This window comes from Carcharhinus amblyrhynchos, chromosome 6 (assembly GCF_965287045.1).
Source record: "Carcharhinus amblyrhynchos chromosome 6, sCarAmb.v2.hapA, whole genome shotgun sequence".
In the NCBI taxonomy this organism is placed as follows: domain Eukaryota; kingdom Metazoa; phylum Chordata; class Chondrichthyes; order Carcharhiniformes; family Carcharhinidae; genus Carcharhinus; species Carcharhinus amblyrhynchos.
This window is the reverse complement of record NC_137329.1, coordinates 89,455,064-89,472,959: the sequence shown is the minus strand read 5'-3', so window position 1 is coordinate 89,472,959 and position 17,896 is coordinate 89,455,064. Positions and strand designations below refer to the sequence as shown.

General features: G+C 39.5%; 1 protein-coding gene across 4 annotated transcripts in view; it reads right to left on the bottom strand.

The window, feature by feature from the left end:
• Positions 1-2,156: 2,156 nt before the first annotated feature.
• The window catches only part of LOC145344087 (ELKS/Rab6-interacting/CAST family member 1-like), a 789,164-nt gene continuing 773,424 nt past the window's right edge, over positions 2,157-17,896 (bottom strand). For all 4 annotated transcript variants that reach the window (XM_080190908.1, XM_080190909.1, XM_080190910.1 and 1 more), the window contains one exon: positions 2,157-15,168. In XM_080190908.1, coding sequence (XP_080047034.1) covers positions 15,031-15,168 — 138 coding nt within the window. In that variant the 3' untranslated portion in view covers positions 2,157-15,030. The remainder of the gene's footprint in view (positions 15,169-17,896) is intronic.

Here is a 17,896-nt window from a genome sequence, read left to right as displayed (position 1 = left end):
TGGACTTCATGGTAGACCTCTCCCACTCTGCACCTTTAATCCTACACTATTCCCTTCTCTTTTATGTGTACATCAGAACTCTCCTTAAACGCAATGCCATATGCACCAATTAGTCCATGTGGCAAAGTTCCACCTTCTTGCTAGTCTCTGTGTACTATTTTCTATGATGTGTGTGATCAGTTACTATCTGGAGCATTCAGCGAAATATTTCCTCATTCATGACCTCATCCACAAAGTATAATTTAATCCATTTAATTGTAGATTGACTCAATGTCAAAATATAAAAGTAAATGTCTCTTACTTCAAGAGAATTTGTCCCTTTTGCATGTACAACATGGTCATTTTGTTTACTCTGAGTTTCCTCCATCTTCATGGTTTCACAGGTTGGGAAGGGGATGGAGTGGCTGGAGCTGAAGCCCTCCAGTACTTCACTCATTCTTCACCATGAACCAAGAGAGTGAATAATGGTGACAGATTAATTGACCATGGAGGCCAGTTCACTATATCCTCACGATTTCCCAAAAGTGCATTTTTCAACAGGATTCACTAGAGAACAGTCAGTATTAGGGACTCTAGAGTCGGGGCATCAATGGTAATCATGGAGCTTTACTGCCTTCCCAGATGAGATCAGTTACCTTAGTACAGACCAAGGATTAAAAGTGAAATCTTTTTTTCTGTGATGTTTGGCTCACACACAATTGGCTACATTAAACAGTTGCTCATTTAAACTGATGGGAACATGCACTATAAAGGTATATCAACTTTAACCAAGCTTCTGCTGGCAGTGTTCTAGCAGGCTCCAATGTAAATGCTAAATGGAATACTTTGGAGAAAAGGTGGCCAAGAAAAATGGCCTCTGGTAGGGCTTCTAGAGGCAACAAAACAGTTCTGCAATCAATTGCCTAAAAGATGGTTTTAAAAGTGGCTGAAGCAACAGCTTTAAAACAACCACATACATGGAATTCCTTTAAGCTTTATACTGTCAAAAGTACCCTAAGATCAAAATGACTTTCAGTCTTCTCCAGCTCTCCAATCTTTTAAACTTTATGTTCCCCCAATTCTATCTTTTGTGGATCCCCCATTTCCCTTGTCCAATTATTGAATATTGAGCTTTCAGCCTAAACTCTAAGCATTCTTTCTACAAATCTCTCTGCCACTCTATCCTTCTTTAAGGGGGTTGACTTACTGGGAACAAGATGCACCTGTAAACGATGGTAAGAGGAGTTGTGCTGATTGTGGATATACTTTCAATCACTGAGTTTTGGACGGAAAGGAGAGAAAAGTGGTCGGTCACACAGACAGGCAGAGCCCATTGCAAGCTGGGAGTGAGGTTGGATTGTTTCTTGTAAAAAACTATTATTCTGCAAAGAGCGGGGCATTAAGTATAACTGTGGCATGGGATTTCCAGTCATGTTCAATGTTAAAGGAAGGGATCTCTTCTTTGTAGTTTAGTGCATTACTTGATTAAGTAATTTAAGCATTTACTTTTAGTTTGTTTCTTTTAGTAAAAGTCTTAACATTTGAAAAGTTGTAATGTGTCCTTTCTGTCAGTTATAGGAAATTCAAGTATCTTTTTATAGACTATTGGTCTCTCTGGGGATTATAAGAAACTGATATGTTTTTGGACAATCCCACTGAAGAGTGAGAAATAGGATGGGTCAACAACTGATCCTATTTTGTAGGAGATTCTCTGGCTTTGTCTGGATAGAAAATGATGTAATCAGTTGAACACAGTCCTACTCAAGTGGACAGTGGAGGAGAGATGTTAGGGAAGGATATGTGGTTAACCATGTCAAAGATGGAGAAGGATTAGGAGGGAATAGTTCACCACAGCCCAGTCAAATATGCAATCTTTTTCCACTAAGTTTCAATGTTGTGTAAGTGGTGCAAGCTCAGTTGGAGAGGTTTGAATGTAGAGTTGCACAGCGATGAACAGTGATCCTGGAGGCAATGACACATTCAAATACATGGGAGGAAAGGTAAGTTAGAGATGGGGCAATAGTATACAAGGCTACTGAGCATAAGTTGGCATACCTGTGGCTCAATTTTAGGGGAGGCATATTACTCACCCTCCCCAGTAGGGAAATACACAGTAATAAGTCTCACAACGCCAGCTTTAAAGTCTAACAGGTTTATTTGGAATCATGAGCTTTTGAAGCACTGTTACTTCATCAGATGAGTCACCTGATGAAGGAGCACTGCTCCGAAAGCTTGTGATTCCAAATAAACCTGTTGGGCTTTAAACCTGGTGTTGTGAGACTTCTTATTGTGCCCACTGCAGTGCAATGCCAGCATCTCCACAGTAAGGAAGTGAATCACGAACCCATCAACTTTAAAAAAGACTGCCCCGCAGTGATAATATGTACTGGGTGTGGCCTTAATCAAGTAAGAGAGGAACTTCTACCCTGCAGAAAAAGGAAGTCCCATCCTCAAAATTTGCCAGCTAATCTGATTGGCCAGGAGTTGAACAGTCCTAACAGTGCCAGGAGCAGATAGTAGCTGATGCTGGGACTACAAGGAAACCCTTGTATATGTGTTTTGAAGAGCAGGAGAGAAATAAAATGGGGGTACCAGATTAGGGGGTGCTCCTGATGGGCATAGCAGAAAAGCAAAAGGAGGTATCCTCTTCTTTCCTGTCTTTTCACTAGTGTTGATGAAAATGTGGGCTGGTGTCTTTTCTCTGCCTGCCACTGCCCACCGTATTATGGCAACAGAGGGGTATTAGGCCCTTAATTGGCCACGGTGAGTGGGCTGGCTGATGCTTTACTACCCTGCTGTATTATGGGGAACAAGTCAGGGGTGCGTGGGATGGCGGTGGGCTAGCCTATCCTACTTGACATACACCCCACTTCAAACATGCCCATGAGGGGGAGGGGGAGAAAACAATAAAATTCTCCCACCCCAGTGTCATTGAGCTGCTGTCTACCATTGTTCTGATATAGACAAGGGGCAAGAGAACACAAGGCTGGGCAATTACTCCTCCAGCCACACTGCTTGGGGAAGGAGGTAGTTCTGCTGAAGCCAGACTACAAGGAAATTGGTGGGCAAGGCTGGGATCCACTTAAACTCCCATTAGACTTATGGTGGAATTGTGTTCATAGGGTTGAGGAGTTTTGCCCCGTAATCTAAATTGACACTTTAATATTGTGCTAAATGAGTGCCGCATCGTCAGAGTTGCTGTCTTTCAGATGTGTGCTTGTTTGTGTGGCATTGTTAAAGCAAAATACAATGTTCTTTCAAACATGTGTCTTTCAACCAGCTTCTTCAAAGCAAGTTAACTGGCCAGTCATACCATTTATGGCATCTTGTTGTGCATAAATGGGCTGTATTTGCTTGCAAATGAACAGTGTCTATACTTCAAAGTAATTCATTATCTCAGAAATGCAATAAACATTCTGGAGACTTCAATGATATGTTTTAAATGCAAGTTCTTTTTGTTCCACAGACAGTTGTCACACCAAGGGAAATGGGTTTGGTGCAAATAAGATTTCAAAAGGGAGACAGAAATGGAGATCAGAGGACAAAAAAATAGTTCTGAAGAGCACATGGTGTCAACACAGATCATTAGAACCGTTCTTTAAAAATCAGATTCATTTTCTCTGAATAGGAGTTGCCAAAGTATCTATTGGCTGGAGTTTTCCAGCTGTTCTCATTGGTAGAATCTTTCGGTCCCTCCCACAGTGAACTCCCCACTGTGGGGAAACCGGTGGCAGGAGAGCATAGATCAGGAAACCCCACTGATAGAGGCAGGAGTCAGTCAATGGCAGACTGCCTCTGTGGCTGCAAGACACATTGTTGTTTGGTGGCTGGGGCAGGAGGGTGGGGGAGTGCAGAACATCCTGGCCATTGTCTTTCTATAGTTCATGGGACATGCCTGAAATATGTTATCTTGATCTCTTGCAATAAATGTATTCTGTTTAAAATGGGTTCATTTAAGGTAGACAATGTGCTTTATTTGTTTTAGTTTAGAATGGTGAGTGTGGGTCTGTCATGGCGAAGTGGATTTCATAAAACTGAAATGAAGTGAGAAGAACTTAGTTTAATGATCCCCCATTTGACTATTTATTCTAAAAGTGAAAGAGATTAGATCCTTTTATAAGTAGCTTCTGTTGGTTCTGTTTGACAGAAATCAGCCAAACCAGCATAAAAGATTGAGGAATTTTAAGTGCAAATTATATTGAATATAATTCCAGTTTCCATGATCTATAAAGACTGCACTGGAAACTGGCCGTCCCAAAAATATGACCATACCCCAGACTGAAATAATGTTCATAGCGAGTTTCCACCGATGGTGCATGTTTCTGACCATTTCAGCGGGGTCTTCAATTTAAATTGCTTTTTTCAAGTACAAAGTCACGTTTTAAAAGTTTTTAGATATAAAAAAATTACTAAGCAACAAGTGAAACAGTTAACAGGTCAGTATAGTTATCTGTAAGTAATTTTCAGTGATTTAAAAGCAAGTTACAGGAATAGAGACTGGTAATAAAATTCTTACTTTTTGTGAACAATCAATTTTCAGCTGTATGAATGAAACCACATCAGGCTTTCAACCTTGTAAGGAAAAATAGACGATGGTCTAGTATGCTGCCAGACTGCATTGATTCATGGACAATTTTATATTTGTAATGATGCAAATGAGCTTGACTAGAAACTTGAATCGCAACTTCACTTTGAAAACCCAGTTTCAACCCCAATTTGCACCCAGGTTACCAATCAACGTGGGAACCCACTCTGTTTTAACACTGAATCTAATATTAAACAAAATACTTCAATTAGCTGAATAGTTTGCATAACACCGCATCATAGTTTGATGTTTAACCACTGGATAATAACATTGGTGGCAGGAAGAATTAATTTTAAATGAACAGTTGTACAATGGACCTAGTAATAGATTTCTGTGTATAATTGAGAAAGAATATCAAATAGAGCAAAAGATAATTATTTTTCTGACGTATATATGCTGTTGATGTTGTACATAAACATTTGCAAATGTACCAAGAGGGGCACATATTCTAACAGGACTTTTATGGAGAGTTTAATCATTCTTGTGTTTATCAATAAAGAAATCCTACGGTTATACTGAAGAATTAAAATTTTATATGTCTCAGCATGACTTATGTTTGTCCATATATGTCACTGGGAGCGCCTAAATCAGTGACTGTGGGATAGAGATTACTGTGCCCTGACCAGTTGGATCATCATTTTATTACACATCAATATGCCTCTGTCTTTGCCCATATATGTTGATGACATGAGCCAACACAGCTTGTGATTGTGAGGTAGAGTTCACTGTGCTCTGACTGGTTCAGTAAATTCTTTTTTCTCTAAGTAGTCTCAGATTCCTGCAGTGAATAATTATGGGTGATGTGCTTAGTGAAAAATGCATATGATCGTTCTTAAAAGTACTGTAGTAAAAATCAGGCAATTTCCAGACGAAAGTTAAGTTGCACAATATATGAGCACAATGTCTAGTCTGGAAAAACACATGTTAGGCAATTATCTGTCACCGATGCACTTTCGTCTGAATGGAAATCTGACAATCCTTAAACACACAATAATAAATCAAAGTAATTGTTCTATAAAATAAAAGTATGAGACTAAAGAAAGGCTTACACATTGAGAACAATCTATCTGATGTGTGTATATAAACACACAGTATAAATGGATAAATGTATACGTTAAAGCTTGGCCCACTTAAGGATACATAAAGCTTAATCATCTCAAACTAATACCCAGAGTGAAAATGGCTGTTCACTATGGGATGTCAATGCAAATGCTGCAATGATGTTAAGATCCTGGAGCATGCCTAGGAGATTATCTGACCTTTGTTGGCAGGTAATATTGAGGGTTCAACAATGATTTCAGATCCAACTCTGGTTCATATCATAGATTGTGACTGAGAAAAGCAGAGCAAGATAAAATCATAAAAGTTTACATCATATGCTGGCTAGAATAATCCATATAAATCGCAGGAACTTTCTCTATCCAGAGTCCTGCATTCTTATCTGCATTAAATGTTTACTTATTCTTTCCTTAAAAGATGCAATAGTGCTCAGGCAGCCTATGCTCTAATAGCTCCCTACAAAAGGAAATTTCTCCTAATGTCTCTCTTCCAATTTTAAATAGCTGATTTCCTACGCACCCATTACTGGATCTCTAACTGCCGCAAACATATTTCCCGAAAAATAACTTTACCATCACTGTAAAATCCTTTTTCTTTCTGTTTTCCCAGATGTGTCAATGTTTTGTCTTTCCTGATTACACTAGTTTCTCACGCCCTATTATCACAATGTGCTACATTGAGATCAATGTTGTGACAGATTGTCAACTTTTGGGTGGAATTTATATAGTATGAGGTTTACAGTATAAATTAATTACAGGAGAAATGGCTCTTAGTATAACTTGTAGATAAACTGACGGTTTCTGCTGACTGAAGGCATGAAATGTCAAAGTGGCCAAACTTCAATGAAATACAATGATGGGAATTACACTGAAGAACAAACTTCAGGAAGTTCATTTTGTTTGAGAACTCTAGTTAAAGGGTAATGATCATGAAAAACATGTCATCTTGAAATGGCTAGTGGATTGGTTTAAAAAAAAATCGCTTGTTGCAAATATAGTTCATGAGAAATGAAGAAGGAATATAGTTTGAAAGGTGTAAGTAAGGGACTAGAACTGAGAAATTTCCCAGTTTGCTACCACAGCATTAGGCACCTTATGAAAGTTAAAATCTAACATTTGGAGTGACCTTGCAACAATGTCATTCTAGTTGCCAAGATTTTAATCCTGTGTGTCGAACCAGCTCACATTCCAATAAGGATGATACTGCTGTGACAAATATGCTTGTCAGATAAATACACAACGATTCACACAACAATAAAGGGAACATAAGGGCCAGAACTTCTATGCCGTGGCAATCACTGTGCTTCTTTTCAATTACCCAAGTCGGGAGCTGCACATTTCTTGGTCAACCTTCCAATCTGGGCCTGGTGAGAAATGTGCAACATACCTGGTCCCAAGGCCTTCCAATGCAGGGCAGTGAAGACACATCTCATTTTTATAGCACTAGTTGCTGTAAGCCTAGGAAAATTTAAAGATCCCAGTGTTTAAATGCACTTTGAGAATCCAGGATGAAGGGTATAATGTAACTGGGTAGAATGGCGGGCGGTAGGAGGGGAGGCAGGGTGATAGTCAGGATGCAGTTGGTTGGGGAGGGGGGTTGTTGAATAGACAGGCGTTGGAGAGTGGGGCTCATTAAGGTAGTTGGAGAATCCAGTGGGTGTGGAGTCCAGCTGTTAGTTCTAAAGTTGCCCAGGAGTTAGAAGTGGTTTTAATCCTTCTAACATTTGCTAGGTAACTATTCTGCTAAGAGAATCAGAACCATCCAAAGGCTTTTACTTACACTGGAGTTTTGGATGGTTCCTAGTGCAGGGCATTTGCCCATTGGAACTTCCAGGGGTCCCTCAGCACATCTTCTGTGGTACCTCTGGGATGCAACCCTTGGAGATCTGAAGTTCTGGACCTTAAAACAACTACAGAGATGCAATCCTGAATTTTGTATCAATACTCCTTTCAAAAGGTGGTTTCTTTTTGGATCTACACAGCTTCTCCATTGTTTATTAGCGAGGGGGCAGCCCTAACAAAACTCCACTCCTGGCCTGTCTCATGCCTTGAAAAGTAGTGGGCTGCAGTATCAAGCTGGAGTCAGGGATGTCACTCATGACTGTTCTGCAGTTTAAGGGGAGAATGATTAAGTCACTGCGTTTCAATTACAACAAATGTACATTACTGGATAGTTAGCTTCAATCAAAAGGGGCAGTTGAAGTATTATAACAATCCAGGAGTGGTATTAAAGGATTTCAAAGTAGATTTATGGGTATCTAAATGAATGCTTGGTAGAAGTTTGTGATGAGTACAAATTGCTAATTAAAGCTGATAATGATTCGGCAGAAGTCATGTTGGAAACACTAAGGGAATTCAGGATAAGGCACCACAATTTAAAAAAGTGAAGGTAGAAAACATGCTTTTGATCAACTGGCTTCCTGGAGCATTCCCTGAGGGAGGTTAACTGCAGGAACTCAGCTGTGTGGATAGGAGGTCTGAATAACGATGGAGCTTTTGTGAAAAATGAATTCTCAGCTGAGGGGCACTCAAATGTTAAAGGGGGGTAAGCAGTGAAGATTCTGACTGACAGATAAAGGGAGTACTTCTGTCGAAAAGTGTCTAACTTTTCCTCCCCCATCCAAATTTTTCTAACATTAGTTGTTGAATTGGGTCCGTTTAAATGTAACACAGCAAACTACCAAAGTGAGCCTATAATGGCAGCGGTATGTCAAACCTTAAAAGGGAAATGTCTTCTGCTGACTTTTGTCAAAAAATCTAAATAATATAAAAGATCAATATTTTTTGAACATCCTGATGTAATTCTCTGGCATGCATTGATGATCAATTTAAAATCATGAAACCATGATGTTAGAAGCAGAGAAAGAGAAGTTTAGGCTGAATTTTATTTCTGGGATCGGGACCCCGTGTCAGTTGCATTTCCAGGTCCCAATCCTGCATTGCATTGCTTCCTGATCCCCAATGTGGTTGTTTATGAGCTGGTCTATTAGTGGCCAGAGAACATATTTAACATATAATTATGGACCTTGGGCAGGGTCCAGAGTCTGAATTGTCAATAAGCACTGACAAATCATCAGGTTCATTAAAATGGAAGGACCTTCTGAAGACTAAGTTTGAAGTTTGTTTATTAGTGTCACAAGCAGGCTTACATTCACACTGCAATGAAGTTACTGCGAAAATTCCCTACTTGAAAAGGTGTAAAGTAAAACTGGCCACACAGACCAGGCCATTCTGTGGAAATAGAACCCCACAGAAACTGTTATCACTATGTGATCGCAGCCACGGGGAGTTTATGAATGGTTGATGGAGTGCTAGTTCCCTGGTCAGCTAACTGGAGGCTGCCTCCACCTTTAGGCTGTACTTTGACCTCAGCAGGATGCCCTCATACCAACTTGAAATTACAGTTGGTATTGGTGTACTGACCTTAATAGACTACCTATTGGCTGATGTTGCAAGTAAGGGAGAGAGAGGGTGCCTCCGTACTGAGGTGGCCACTCAGCCCCTTTAACAAACTTTTATTAAAAAATGGCCATAGCTGCTAGGCCACCATTGATAAGAAGCAATCATGATTACTGATGATCCTGAATGGCCCGAGGTCAGAGGCTTGGAAGGGCAAGTTTGGAAGTCTTAGTCTGTGATGATTTGTGTAGGGATAAGGAACTAAACCTGATGGTTGTTGGAGATTGGGGCCTGGCTTTGGATGGGATCAGATCCGAGTGTAGAAGGGAGGATTGGGGCCTGATTGGTGGAGAGAGCAGGGCCTAGTTTGGTGGAGGGGTGGTGGGTGCTGGTCAGAGACTTCATTGGGGGGATCATTGCAGGAGGATGCTGATCTCAGAGGTATCTCAGGTAGACACCTGGATTCAAGAAGTAAGTATAATGGTATTTACCTCATTAATCCACCAAGTTTTCTCCTTGAGGAAGCTGTCAGATTATCTGATGCTCAGGAAACCCAACTGACAGCTGTTGATTACAAAAGATGCATGACAATGCGTTTATAGTCTCATTAGCATATTTAAAATTGGTGTCCACCCCCTTGCAGCTTCTTTTAAAGTTTTTATTGAAAAAAGGCTCACATGCATACAAAGCCATTTATGGAGGGGAAGAGTAAGTTAGAAAGGCAAAGGCACAAATCATCGGATTACTGTCATGTAGCTAGAATATGGAATTAGAAAATGGAGGTGCTTTTCTTCAGATGGTCAAGGAGGGATGCATGCCACAGATTCCTGAAATATTGGCTTCGTCAGTTCAGTTCATCAGTTCAGAGAGCTGATAAACTGAAGCAACTGCAAGAGATTAGCTGACAGCAGAATGGCACGTTCTAAGGATTCTGGTGCATAGGTGAGTCCCTTTCTTTGGGTTAGTCCAGGCTACAGAATACAAATGAGTAAAACATACATTTCCAGCTCCAGAGGGAAGGGTGGGCTGGCTTTTGGTATTGGATTGGGTGAATTTCTAAGAGACATTTATAATGTACAGAGACTAAGATCATCAACTGGCTTAGTAATTTTTAATGTTCATTTTTATGTTTTTCTGTTGTGTACTTTTATATTCAGGTCTAATTCAAGATTGAATCATAGGAACCCTACTGTGCAGAAGGAGGCCATTCAGCCTATTGAGTCTGTAGCGGCAACAATCCCACCTAGGTCCTATCCCCATAACCCCACATATTTACCCCGCTAATCCCTCTAACCTACTCATTCTGGGACACTAAGGGGCAATTTAGCATGGCCAATGCAGCTAACCTGCACATCTTTGGATGAAATTAGTTTGAAAAAAATCTTGAATGATGTCAGCTTGTTTAGTGGTGCTTACTACTGATAGAAAGTTAGTAAATGGTACATCTGTTGCTTGTGCAAGTGTATCCAAACCCAGCCATGTCCCACACCCAACCACGTCCCAGTGTATCTGCAGCTCACCATGTCTCAGTGTATCCACACCCTGCCATATCCCTGTGTATCCAACCCTGCCATGTCCCCGTGTATCACACCCAGCCATGTTTCAGCGAATCGACACACTGCCATGTCCCAGTGTGTCTACACACCACCATGTCAGTGCATAGCTCTTTAGCTAATGACCAACCTCCTATCATTCTGCTTTATTACTGGTGCCCTATGTGTCTCATTTCAACAAATCTAGTGCAATAAAAGCTGAATACATTTGCATGTTGCTCCATCACTCTGCTTGTCAATATTGCACAACTATCTTTGACAGCCATACTGCTCTGAGTTTCGCTCAGAGAAGCTCATGAACATTGCCAACTACCAGCTCAAGAAAACCAGTTAGATTTTCCAAGAAAATTTCAAAAACAATTGGGTCGCTGTCCCTCCAAAAGCTGGTCCTGTATTCACAGCTCTTCACAAAGTGGTCCCACAGATCTGGATATATCAGAAGTTAGAGGCAGCCAAAGAGAACACCACTAGAGAATGTAACAAACAGCAAATTGTTTTTCTTGTTTCACTGAGCAAGTCACCCTCCTGCTCACTAAAAACACAACTGAACAATATTCTGAGAATCATGGTTGTTTGATGCGATTACAGGCTAACAGCAACCCGGTTGAGTCTTTCTTACTTAGTTAGGGATGGATGACAAATACCAAAGTGATCAAGCGAGTGACACCCATTCTCATATGCACAACAGTGTGTAAAATAGATTTTTTGATGCTTTCTTTTAAAGGAGCGTGTCATTTTTTTCTTCAATACTGCAGCAGCTGATGATCAACTACTAAGATCAGCTACCGTATAGAAGAACTCCCACTGTGAAGCAGGTCGAACAACAGGTAAGCCAAGGATCTAAACATAAATTCTAGCTGGGAGAGGGAACAGCAGACTTGTACAGCGGTTTAAAGCAAAAACTTAAGTGTCAAGACAAAACATTTTTTCAATCTATTTCTCCCTCGCTTATCACCATTTCCTATATTAAATTATTTAGCTATGGAACCATATTTTCCTGACACCTGAGAAAGAACATTAACTAGCTGGAAACAGTAAGAGACTAAATTCCACATTTTTGCTTTAAATCAGATTTACTAAAAGTTATCTTGAAAAAATTGATTTAAAAACTGCTAAATTTCTCTCTGTAAAAAAAGCAGTGTTTCACAAAAACAACTCAACAAATTTTCAATATCTTATGGACTAATTTGTACATTCCGCATAATCGGAAGGAAAACTATCCACCAGAGGAAATTTTACCTCACTGCTACATGGAATTGTACATGTATTTGGAACTAGAAGTTGAAAGTAAGATCTTGTGACCACGAGCACACCTTCTACACTACTGTAGTACCATTGTTATCTGGATTTAAGTTAGTTCATTGCATCTACAAAATCAGCACCAAAATTACTAAGCTACCAATTCTCTTAACATTCTGTTTAAGAACTGGAAAATCATTCCGTCTAATGTTACAGCTCTATAAAACAGTCTGCAAAAGCTCTCTCTCATTGTAGTATCAGAAAACCATGAGTTTCCTACAGGTAGTGAATGAAAGAACCTTGGAGACTTAAATGTCATTCCTGGGCCTCTTTCATGCAGCCAAGTCTTTTTGATCTAGTCAGGGTGGCACTGTTGAGAGATCTGGAAGCTGGTTGCCTGTCCATGTTAATAGCCACATTCCGCTTGTGGCCTGAGGAGCAAGGGATAAAAACTCAGATTTCACCTCAAAATCAGAAAATTGTAGACTGTAAATATAAGGCTGTAATCTAATCTCAGGATTTAGATAATGAAGATGGAATGTCACAAGGTTCCCCCTTATGGTTTAAATTATAGTTTCCCAACAATTAATATTTCTGTACACAGGAAGTTCATGGGAGGTATTTTGAGCAAGAAATTCTTTTTGCTATTAACAGACCCTCTATATTACAGAGTCACAGGATTTAAAATGTATCTACTTTTAACAGTCAACCATTAATACAAGTCTTGCAGAGGGAAATTTGAGATTTTTGCGAGGTGTATTTGCTTTTTATAGTATATTAAGTTACAATTAGTATCTATTGATTAACATGAAGAAACAGAAAGTTTAGCAAGTCTTTACATAGATTTCTTGTTGAGGTACCGAAGAAAATGTGAAGATACATTTTATGATTGTTATTCAAAAACATTTTTGATACAAAAATAATGAAGTGTTCTTCCACCATAGTCTTGTGATGTGAGTTTTTAAATTCTCTACTTTCAATCTCAGTTCCAAATTTAATTCTCTTTGTGTAAAATGAACCTGTCCCTATTTTAAAAGTCTCCCACTGCACAAAACCAGTCTTAATCGTTTCTGAAGAGTAGCTCTGAAATCCTTGTTTAGAGTGCTTTTGGTTTACTAGTCCGAATGTGGTATTAATCACTCTTTCATACAGATTCTCTAGGGAGTTGCTACATTTTGATATCAATAAGCTGCAGCACATTTACAGAGAAACCAGACTTCCAGGCTGTTCTTTGGTAATTAATATTATCTGAAGAGGTACACCAGTGTGCAGTGCACTGCTCAAATCAGTTTTCAACTTAAAAAGAGGCTGAAATGGAGAAAAACATGAGGCGCAGGCTCTGAGAATTTTCACAAACGTCATTGAAGTCAATGTCAAAGTGTGTTTGTAGTTCTGTAGGACTTTTGAGTATTGTGCAAGAAACACCCTTTGGGTTAACATGTACACAAGACCCATCAGTCATTTTACAGCTTTTAAAAACAGACCTTTTTGTGTTCAATAATTTGTTGTAGATTTATCACAGCTGGAAACACGTTTCAATCATTTCTGAAATTCCTTCAATTGCCAAATTATTTCAGATATTTTTCCATGGTAGTTTTCCTCTCCAATGCATCTTTTTTAAAGGAATTCTAGGAAATAGTGATAAATAAACGGTTCTCTTGGTTACAGTTGCACTTTAAAAGACTGGACATTCAAATAACTATCTGTTTTAATGCACTTCATTTCATGAAAGATGTGACCTATTGCAGATACACTCTGTTGCACAACCAAAACCATGCCATGAAAGAACACCAATTGCTCTGGTACTTGAATTCGTAATGTTGCATTGGAGATAAATGTTTTCAAGTGTAATGCTAGGGAGAGGGATGCTGTTCACAAATTCAGTGTTTCATATATGGACCGAGCAGTAAAGAATTGGCAGTGCTGTGCTCTTAAGTATTTTTGCTATGTGGATCTATGCAGAATTTATGTTACAAGTGTATTTATCCTATGAGTGCAACTTCCATCATCCATGTTCCAATTATATTCTTCCTTATTACTTGTTAGAAGTTTCACAGGTCAATTGCTTGCACAAAGAAATCACATACCACAGTGCATTAAAACTAGTTCCTAATGAGTAGACCATGTAACATGAAATTAAATTCATGCTATTTTCACTGTACTTATATTTGCAACCTAGATTTAAAGTAAAATTGGAGATTCTTTATTATCTACCAATTTTCATGATCTGCTATTATGGCAGACAATGGAGATTCCACTATCTAAAGAAAACAAACTTATGTAGTGTTTGTTTAGAAATTTACAGCCACAAATTTCTAAAGTCATGTACCATGATTATTAGCAATATTAACACAATTCAATGTTCTAACAGGTCAATTGTAAAATCCTCACCTATGAGAGTGTGTTTGTGCATAGCATTAACCCTATAGAAATCAGAAAAAGTTTTACAAATATCAAATTTAGTGTCTAGGTCCTTTGGGGGATCTGGTAAAAATAATGGACAATAGCTTCTACTGGGGAATTTGGAGCAGGCACAATTAATTTAAAGGATGAAAAGTTAGCACCAATCCCTGTTCTGGGGAACCAAGGACATTCAACTTGATTTGAAAGATGAAACCAGAGGTCCATACTTAAATCGGGTTGCAGTCCTCAATTTCCCTAGCTTACAACAGGGTCAGTCTATTATTGTTGTTTTAATCCGTTTTTCTTTGCTCCTTTGCAGCTTTTTTAAAAAAAATGGCTGCCTGAAGTCTCAGAGGTGTGAAGCGTTGTATCACTGTCTCATCTACATGCAATGAGATCTCAAATAGAATCTGACCATCTTCAAGAAAGATTTGATGTACACTGTTTAACCAATTTGAGTACTATTAGGGACATTCTGGTTTGTGTGTGCCAAATAGAGAAAATTTTTAGTATCAATAATATGATGCTTAAGAGATCCCAAGAGAGTTAAGAAACTTCTATACTCACAACTTCTTTTGAATTTACAATTTGGGAGCTTATGCTTATTTTAGCATCTATAGCTTTCAGTAGAAACAATCGAATTTGATGCATTACTCTTTTTTACCAAAAGTTGCATAGAACAATTCACTGCAATAAATGTGGCCAATGTCACTTAACCATAATAAATTGTAAAGCAAGAAAGAATACAAATTTTAAAAAACGGCAGCAACATTGCTCATTTCTTAGCTCAGCACTGATGTCCAGGCATGAGGTCTCACGAGGATTCTTCTAAGGCATTGACTACCAGTTCAAGGATGTCAGGGCAGTGGTCCGCAATCTGCTGTAAGATGGTATTCGCGTAGTCCTGAAGTTCTGAACTTTCTTTTTCACACTGTTCCAGCTCAGCATTCAGCTTTAAGGCAAAAGCAGACAAAATACATCTTTGTAAGTACCTCAGTCCACCAAAGTCAGACAGAGAAGGAGGAATGTGTTTATTCAACATTGTAAAAACATTGCATCTATCGCTCCACCTATGTTGTTCCTTGGCAGAAAAGTGCAAGTGGATTTCTACTCACTGCAGCTTTGGCCAGTGCTCCCTATAACAGTCTCTTCCCCAAATACTTGACCGTAAGACCATAAGAAATAGGAGCAGAATTAGGCCACTCGGTCCACTGAGTCTGCCTCACCATTCAATCATGGTTGATTTTTTTTCTCATCCCCATTCTCCTGCCTTTTCCCCGTAGCCCCTTATCAATCAAGAACCTATCTATCTCTGTCTTAAAGACACTCAATAATCTGGCCTCCCCACCTTCTGCAGCAAAGAGTTCCACAGATTCACCACTCTCTGGCTTAAGAAATTCCTCTTCATTTCCGTTTTAAAAGATCGTCCCTTTAGCTTGAGGTTGTGCATTTACTGTTGGCATTTACTTTAAACAAAAGTTCAGGGGACTTTCAAAAAAGATTATTTGTATAATTCAATGCATGCTTGGTGCAGTATCTAGTCTTCCAGCCACCAAAGTTCCACATATTCCTTTTTAAGATGATGTGTTCTCCTTCAGGGATGTGAAGGAACTCATAATTATGACAATAGCATTAATGATTTGAGCAGTTTTCAGAAGTATAACTCCTGAGGTTTGGGAAGTAGGAAGAGGGTGAACAGACCGTCTGATCTTGCTACGTTCCTTTCAATTTGTTATTGCTGGACAATTTAGAGCAGCAGTCTTCATGACTTTTTTGTATGAAGGATGAAATTAAAATCAACCCACAAAAAGCACAAATGAAAACATCCCAGTGGCTGATATCAAATCCACCATCTTGAAGTCACAGATTGGGGCTTTATCTACAATTCTAAAATTATGGGCGCCGACACTCAATAAATTGGCTGATGAATATTGAATTTTTTGTAAACTTTAAATGTGTGCTTATTACAGATATTGACATGTTCTGACAATATGAAACATTTGTACATTTTGGCAGGTTGGGTGCTTTAGCTTGACTTCAGTGGCCTCAACAATTACGTGTCTGTTGAATTCCTTTGCATTGACCTCTTAGTATCATGCTTTCACAACCAAACTTCTGATGGGGCTTCATTGAAAGAAACGTCTTCTGAAACAACCTCAGTTTGAAATGTAAGTGATGTTATCATTTGAACACTTAACACAGCTGTATCAAATTTCTCTCCTGCTATTTTAATACATGTGTTAAGCTGTTTAAAATACGTGAGTTAATACCTCCATTGAGGGGAACTTGATGTCAGTGCATTAAACTTTTATTTGATAAGAATATACAAAGTCATTTCCAGTCTTACGTACATAAATGCATTCCGCAAGGTTTCACACTTTGCTCATTCTTCCCTTTTGACAATCCATTATTTTTGCCTCCAACTTTGACCCCAAGTCTCAAAGGACTAACATACAACTTCCAGTTTCCATTACTTAAAGGTGTAAACATTTCACCTGCACACTGAAAAGACATTTATGGAAAATAGACATTCATGATCTATCTGAGGTTAGGAAATATTGCTCTGAGATCAAGTCGAACTGTACGCTATACTGTATTTAATTGCAGCACAGATAAAAACCTCTGGACAACCATTTTAAAAGCTTTTTGTTCTTATTATTCACAGGTGTTCCCAATTTTCTCACATTTACTGCAGCTACAACTGGTAATAGTATTTTTTTCTCCCTCCTCCAATCTTATGTTGTCAAAGAGCACGTTGAATTTTACCAAAAACAGCAGTGTTATTTCCAGTAAGAAAACTGGTGTGTTTCTTTCCAGAGAAACCAATCAGCTTTCTCTCTAGATCTTATGACACTGCCAAAAAAAATTAAGAGGGCACGTTTCGTGCCATTATATGGGAGGGAGGGGTGTGGCCTGAACTCTACAGCAAAACCCCTCTGCACAGAGGTCAGAGTGATATCTTTAAAGGGCGCCTTGATCAGGTTTGAATACCCCCCTCACCCCCTGCCATGGAGGTCTCAGGGACCCCCATCCCCACCATCGAACCATCAAATTGGAGTCGGCAGATCTCTACTCCTGTGCCCAATTATTGGTCTTTCTAACCACAGTCACAGCTAGCACCCATTTGTCTTCCCCACAACAGTCATCACAGGCATTCCTCCATCTACACCCAGCCACAATCAAATCTGAATGAATCCCACCCCTCTTCCCCATGAGGCTGTCAATAGCCCCCTGGCATTGATTGGCACTACCATGTTGTGGGCATGGTACCAACCTATGCCAATGGGCAGTGCCAGGGGTCAGGCAGTGTCAGGCTACTTCCCCATGGGGTTACACTCACTTTTATGTCCTCAAGGAGGCCCCCACTACAGGTTCACATCTAGCTGAACCAGTTGTAAATGACTCCAGTGTGCTGTCACACCTGTGCCCACTGAATATCTTGGCAGATATGTGTGTGTGTGTGTGTGTGTGTGTGTGTGGGGGGGGGGGGGAGGTGGGAGGAGGTGAGTCCTGTAGAGATACTCGCTAATGACATGCTAATGTATTCAAATGAGCTTTTTGTGGTCCCACGGTGTGTTTTACCACTCCATTAGTGAGGATGGGAACTCAGAAACTTGTCAGTGCAAATTGCACTCTCTGGATTTTGAGCACGTGCCACCATTTCCATAGGAGAGTGCAGG